Source organism: Salpingoeca rosetta (genome assembly GCF_000188695.1).
Source record: "Salpingoeca rosetta unplaced genomic scaffold supercont1.4, whole genome shotgun sequence".
Lineage (NCBI taxonomy): Eukaryota > Choanoflagellata > Craspedida > Salpingoecidae > Salpingoeca > Salpingoeca rosetta.
The window spans coordinates 1,342,463-1,349,372 of record NW_004754930.1 but is presented as its reverse complement, the minus strand read 5'-3'; the positions used below and the strand labels follow the sequence as shown (position 1 = coordinate 1,349,372).

Sequence of the window (6,910 nt, the reverse complement as noted above, 5' to 3'; positions counted from 1 at the left end):
TAAGTAGTGTGTGTGTGTGTGTGTGTGTGTGTGTGTGTGTGTGTGTGTGTGTGTGTGTGTGTGTGTGTGTGTGTGTGTGTGTGTGTGTGTGTGTGTGTGTGTGTGTGTGTGTGTGTGTTGCGTGAAGGCTCTCTCGTGAATAACAGTGTATTCGATGTTGTGGGTCCATTACTTCATGATGTACGAGGTCAGAAGAATAACAAGAGAAAAGACAAGAGAACAGAATGATATCCAAGCATGCAAGCAAGCAAGCAAACAAGCAAGCAAGCAAGCAGCCTGGCGCACAAGCCATTCGGGTAACACACACACACACATAAGCCGACACGCTTGCAACCTCGCATGCGTGCACGCAATTGAAAACATCAGTCATGTGCACCCTCGTGTGCAGCTGTGGTATCGCCTTACTCAGTCTGCTGCTGATGCTGTTGCTGCTGATGATGTTGTTGTTGCTGTTGCTGTAAGGGGTCAGCCGCTGCCGCGACCAGCTTGTCCCGGAGTTGCTGCTGAAGATCAGGAAGCAGGCGTTGGATGTGCTTGTACTCGTCCCAAGCGCCGTCATGGAACAGCACAGCGGCGACACTCACGTCCCCTGTCCGCTTCAGTGCATACGCCAACTTGCGCTTGCCGAGTGCAAACACGACGGGAATCTCGTGCTGGGCTGCAGTCGACACCACCCGCTCAACCGCCTCATCCAGCCCGTCTGCACGCGCGCGTGTTGTGTGTGTGTATGTGTGTATGTGTGTATGTGTGTGTGTGTGTGTGTGTGTGTGTGTGTGTGTGTGTGTGTGTGTGTGTGTGTGTGTGTGTGTGTGTGTGTGTGTGTGTGCGTGTGAGGGGAGCGGGGGAGCGGGAGGTGGGAACGTTGAAGGAGAGGAAAGTTGGGCAAGGGGTGTGGGGTGTGTGGAGGGTGGTGACGGACTTATGGGTTGAAAATGGATACTTAGACAGACAAACACACACAAGCAGGTCGCGAAAAGGACAGACAAATAAACAGGTGAGTAGTCCCGCCGGCACACATCAGCGTACCCCCCCCCCCCCACACCCACACCCAAATGCACACCACACCACACCACATCACACACCTTTGCCTGGGTGGCGCTTGATGTCTGGCGCGAGGATGACGAGCGACGGCTTTGCGGCATCCAGCTTGATCTGCACTTCATGAAACCCCATGCACAGTCGCTTCTTCATCGCCACCTGCCACAAGCACCACACAAGTGTGAGCAACAGCCAAGCGAGGGACAGTGACCCCCTCCCCCACATTTGAGCGGTGATGGCGATAAACGCAACAGCTCGTCACGCAGCAGACGTTAACACACTGCCGACATTAACACGCTGCACACATTAACGCACTGCACACATTAACGCACTGCACACATTAACGCACTGCCGACAATGACTCGAAGCAACGCGCGTGTTAGGATGTGGCTTGCTCACCGATCCCTGCTGGCGCTTCTGGAACTTGAGCAGTTTCTGCAAACACACATGTATGCATGCGAGGGTGGTGGGAAAGGAAAAGCACAGTGGCAGCGGTGAAGAAGGTCAGATGGAGGTGGAATTCATCCACACACACACACACACACACACACACACACACACACACACACACACACACACACACACACAGGCGCAGACACTGACACAGACAGCACAACACGCAACGTATAAAGTGCAAAGCATCTCGTGTCACCTTGAACATGGCAGCGACGGTTTTGTCCAGCTCCTTGCTGAGGGCGTGTGTGCAGTATTCGCGAAACTTGTTGCTGTGCACACCCGTAACGATGGGCCAGCGTGCGCCAGAAACGTCACGTACTACCGGTTGCTGCTGCTTGTGTTGTTGTTGTTGTTGTTGTTGTTGTTGTTGTTGTTGCTTGCTGGTCTGCTGCGTCGCCATTGCCGGTGCCGAGCACTCGTCCTCATCCTTGATGACGGCTGATGGCACGACCACCTCGCTCTTCACTACCGCCGCTGTGGCTGCTGGTGGGCCTGTGTCAGAAGTTCCCACTTGTTGCGTTGTGGCACCGGAAGCACTGGCAGAACGCGCAATGCTGCTGCTGGTGGCGGTGGCGGTTGCAGTGGATTCTGCTTTCTCCTCGTCTTCTTCTGCAACTTCTTCTTCTTCCTTGATCTTGACCAGGACATTGCTCCCTGTTTTGCGCTTGACAGCATCAGCATCATCAGCATCAGCGCCAACTCCACCACCACCACCACCATCACCACCAGCAATGCGCAGTGCGTCCATGTCGGCAGCAAGCTGCTCGAGCGTGGCAGCAACAGCGGCTGCGCGGTGGCGGAGGAGGGCGCGCCTGATACGCGTTGGCCGCTTCCGTCGCTGGCTGCTCTTCACCTGCACAGGGATGAGTGAGTGAATGAGTGAGTGAGTGAGTGGGTGGGTGAGTGAGTGAGTGAGTGAGTGAGTGAGTGAGTGAGTGAGTGAGTGAGTGAGTGAGTGAGGAGGGACGTGGTTGGCAAAGCAAAGCACACAAAGCTGCATCCCATTATACGGCCGTGTGCTGTGTGGCGCTGTAAGTGGTTGTGATTCCTACTCACCACGCCCCTCTTCTGGCGCGGCGCTGTGGAGTCCAGTGCGTTGAATTTGCCCCTGCGGTCACGTGTTGGCGGCAGCCAAGACAACAGCAGCCGGTGCACCAGGGTGAATGCATGCCATGCATTCAAACAAGGAGACAAGGCGAGGACAATAAAGAGACAGAGATTGAGACAGAATCACGTCGGCAGCCAGACAGGCAGGCACATGGAGAGGCAGACACACACACGCACACACACACACAGACACAGACACAGACACAGACACAGACACACACAGACACAGACACACGCAGACACACACACCAACCTGTGTCGTTCGCTTGATCCGGGGGTGGTGCTCTTGCTCTTCTGGACACGCTTGCGAGAGGCGGATGTGCGCGAACTGGGCGATGGGCCCATGCCCACATGAAGTGTCATGGCCTTCTTCTTCTTCTTCTTTGATGAAGACTGGGATATGAGAACACGTAGCATCTCTAGACACGCAAGCAGGACATCAGCGATGGTGTGAGCATGTCATAGGAACGCAGACACAACAAACCGCAAAGGGAGTGAAAGCCAGTCACACCCACAGCACACACACACGCACACACACACACACACACACTCACTTGACAAGTCAACGTCGATGGCACCAGACTTGGGAATGGGCCGACTGCGCTGCTGCTGCTGCTGCTGCTGTTGTTGTTGTTGTTGCTGTCGCGTCTTGCCTTTGGCTTTGGCTTTGGCCTTGGCCTGCACCTTGTGGTGTAACTCATCTTGTTGTGAGGAGGATATGGCCGTGCGTGTGGATGGGGCCGATGGCACCTGCTCCCACCTCCTCGGAGTCAGCTTTGCCTCTGATGGCGGAGCACTGCTCGGCGCTGACCTGGCCGGAGACTCTTGCGCTGCACTGTTACCTGCTGACAATGCGGTGCGCGTTTGGGGTTGTGTTCTCTGAGGCTGGCGGTCCTTCAGTTCCGCCGTCTTGGTGCGTTGCTGCTTCAGCTGATGTGTGTTGGTGGTCCGTGTGCCCCTCTGTGAGGGCTTGCCTCGTGTCGTTGTCCCATTGTGGCTGCTGTGCCAGCTGCCTGAAGCCCTTTGTCCATCAGTGTCGCGGCTGTGTTGTTGCCGCCCATGTCGGCTCGTTTGTAGTGTCTGTGCTTTGGATGCCTTCGCCTGATTCAGCCGCCGCCCTGCCGCTGAGTGCTTGGCAAGCGACGCCCCACGCTGCCCCTGCTGTTGCCTTGCCTGCTGTGGGTGCTGCCTCTGAGGCTGCTGAGACCTCTGGGGGCGATGTGGCTGGCGGGCACTCTCTGGACCGACGTGACCGCGGTCACGGTGTTTGTGCGGCGGCTTCTTCTTCCTCGGCTCCTGCCACCCGTCCGCCACCACACGACCAGCGCCGCGCGCGCGTTCACCGCGTGCTGTTGATGGCCCCTTGTCCCCCTTGTCCCCAGCAGCATCAGCATCAGCTGCAGCATCAGTTGCAGTAGGCCGGCGACGGCGCTGCTCACCGCCGTTAGCACTGCGGTTCCGGCCCATGATGATCCCAGGTCACCAACAACAACAACATGGATGATGGATGGTCGGTCGCTTTGCTGTTGCTTGTGTGTTTTGTGTCCTGTTTGTGCGTGCTGTGCGTGCTGCTTGCTTTGCTTCTGGTCCCTTTCTTTGTTGTTGTTGTTTGCACTGGCAAGATGTAACGCTGGTGTGGCGAGGGGTAAGAACGGAGGCACGACCACAAAGGGGAACGAGCAAAGCCAACAAGCAAGCAAGCAGGCAGGCAGGCAGGCAGGGAATGAAAGAGACAGGAAGCAGTCGCAGGAGCCAGCAAGAGGAGGGAGCAAGAAGGAACCAACAGGAAGTAAGAAGAAGTAGGAAACAACAGAAGAGCAGTCATGTCAACACAGGCAGACACAGACACACACACAGACACACACAGACACACACAGACACACAGACACAAACACACACTCACACAGACACACAGACGCACAAACACACACTCACACAGGCAGACACAGACACAGACACAGACACACAGACACACACACACACACACACACACACACTGCGAGCCGAGATCAAATCCAGCGTGGCTTGCAGGCCAGGGTGAGTTTCTGGACGCAGTTGCCGGGGGTGAAGGAGAAGGTGGCAGTGTTGGACGAGGACACGGAGAAGGACGTGAGGCCGCCATTGCACCCGCTGCTTCCGGCGTTGATGTCAATCAACTCCTTGATGATGTGGGGGTAGTTGGGATTGGTCGTACGAACATACAAGTTGACGGTAATGGTGAAGCGACGGCCGGTCCAATGAGCTTCGTTGTTGGTGCGCAGGACGCAGTCGTACACGCCAGGGCTCATGCCTTGTCTGCGCAGGTCGTCGAAGATGTCGCGTAGGCTGTACGTGTTTGCGGAGCTTGTCTGCCACAACACCTGCGGCTTCACGCGGTCCACCTGCGTTGTCAGGCCTTCCACGGCCGTGTGGACGTTCTCCGTCGCCATGCTCACGTCTCCAATGTCGTTCACCACGTCCGTGATGCGGCTGTCCAGTCCGGCGTCCCGCTGCTCCGCTTCATCGCGCACGTTGCTGACCATCTCCAGCGCACCGATGAGGGCGGTGTTCTGGCGCGCAACTTCTGCGCTGAGGCGAGCAGCCTCACCCTCGGCGTCCGAGAGGTTAGTGCGGAGCCATGCGGCCTCTTGGCGCAGGGAAGACACCTCCACTTGCAGGGATTGGGCGGCAGTGTCCTGCTGCAGGCGCAGCTGCCGCTCGTGGTCGAGCGCAGACCGCAGGCGTGACAGCTCGTCTTGCAGCGTGGCGTTGAGCGCGTCCGTGGCCGCGCTTGTCACTGCGCGGGCCTGGCTCTCCGCCTGAGACCGAACGGTGCTCAGTTCTTCCGTAAGCTGGGTTGTGAGCGCTGCCAGCTGTGACGCCATTGCCCGCATGCTCACCTCTTCATACCCGCTGTTGTCGTTGTCGTTGTTGTTGTTGTTGTTGTTTTCGTTGTTGTTGTCTTGGTTGGCATTGGCAATCTTGAACGTTGCATCTCCGTTGGCGCTCAGCAAGAACACCAGCGACCCGTTGCGTGCTTCAATGCTCGGCGCCTCATTGTTGTTGTTGTTGTTGTTGTTGACATTTGTGGCGGCGGTCACAGCGACACACGCCAATGCAATCACAAGCCCAAGACACCAGCAGCGACACGCAACCATGATCAGCACACAGCAACAACAAACAAAGCTAGCGGAAACTGAAGTCAGTCGCGGCAGTGCTGCACAACCCTGCTGATGGTTTGCCTTTTGTGTGTGTGTGTGTGTGTGTGTGTGTGTGTGTGTGTGTGTGTGTGTGTGTGTGTGTGTGTGTGTGTGTGTGTGTGTGTGTGTGTGTGTGTGTGTGTGTGTGTGTGTGTGTGTGTGTGTGAGCTGGTTGTAGGTCAGGCAACATGTAAAGTGAAAAGACGCAGCCGCACACACACACACACACACAGACGCACACACACACACACACAGACGCACACACATACACACGCACAGACACACGCAAACACTCTCCTCACCTGTAGAGGTCTGGATGAGTTCGGAGGTGTGAGACGTGGGGAGAGTCTGCGAAGCGAACAAGGTCCACAGGTGCGCCGTTGGGGCGTGTGGATCGTCTCTCCTGCCGCTCAGCGACCAGCGCCTGCAATGCAGGAAAGTCCATCAACTTGTCCACCTCCGACACCAAATATGCCTCCATCACCTGCGCACAAGGGGAGGTTCAGGGTGTTTGCAAGGGAGAGTGAGTGTGAATAGGAGTGAGGTGAGGTGTGAGTGGATGGGAGATGAGACTGGATGGGGGGGGGGAAAGGCGAATGGTACAGCTGTGATGGGCAGGAAAGGGGAACGCAGCGATGGGCAAGTAGAAGAATGTTGCATGAACCGTGTCACACACACAAAGCTACACACACACACACACACACACACACACACACACACACACACACATAGAGCTACACACACAGACACAGACACACACACACACATAGAGCTACACACATAGACACAGACACAGATAGACACACACAGATAGACACACACAGACAGACAGACAGAGACACACACACACACACACACACACAGCGCCGCGTACGTGGTCGCCCAGGTCCCAGTCACGCATGGCATTCCAGAAGGCGGTTGGTGTCTGGCGGCTCCAGGGCGCAAGGGTGAGGGCGAAGAGCGTGAAGCCCACAAACACGAGGCCATACATGATCGGATTGGTCACTTGCAGGGCCATGGACAGCGCCCTGCGCAATAGAAGCGGCGTGGGTGCAGTGAGCTTTGCTTGAAGAGATGGGTGGCTGTTTACTTGCTCGCGTACAATGATGTGAGAATGTCATTCCATCACG

General features: G+C 56.5%; 3 protein-coding genes across 3 annotated transcripts in view; all 3 read right to left on the bottom strand.

Moving 5' to 3' along the window:
• Positions 1-150: 150 nt before the first annotated feature.
• PTSG_01371 (uncharacterized protein) lies at positions 151-4,183 on the bottom strand. The gene is made up of 7 exons (XM_004997286.1): positions 3,156-4,183; positions 2,855-3,020; positions 2,551-2,602; positions 1,691-2,347; positions 1,438-1,473; positions 1,083-1,197; positions 151-700 (listed from the first exon to the last, which is right to left on the bottom strand). The coding sequence occupies exons 1-7, from the start codon at positions 4,066-4,068 to the stop codon at positions 402-404; spliced, it is 2,238 nt and encodes a 745-aa protein (XP_004997343.1). The 5' UTR covers positions 4,069-4,183; the 3' UTR covers positions 151-401.
• A 427-nt stretch (positions 4,184-4,610) lies between these two features.
• PTSG_11715 (uncharacterized protein) lies at positions 4,611-5,738 on the bottom strand (the record flags this gene model as incomplete). Its single annotated transcript, XM_004997285.1, has 1 exon — positions 4,611-5,738. The coding sequence occupies one exon, from the start codon at positions 5,736-5,738 to the stop codon at positions 4,611-4,613; it is 1,128 nt and encodes a 375-aa protein (XP_004997342.1).
• Positions 5,739-5,782: 44 nt separating this feature from the next.
• Positions 5,783-6,910, bottom strand: part of PTSG_11714 (uncharacterized protein) — a gene marked incomplete at both ends in the record, with an annotated part of 2,385 nt that continues 1,257 nt past the window's right edge. The window contains 3 exons of the mRNA XM_004997284.1: positions 5,783-5,807; positions 6,083-6,264; positions 6,655-6,808. Coding sequence (XP_004997341.1) covers positions 5,783-5,807; positions 6,083-6,264; positions 6,655-6,808 — 361 coding nt within the window. The remainder of the gene's footprint in view (positions 5,808-6,082; positions 6,265-6,654; positions 6,809-6,910) is intronic.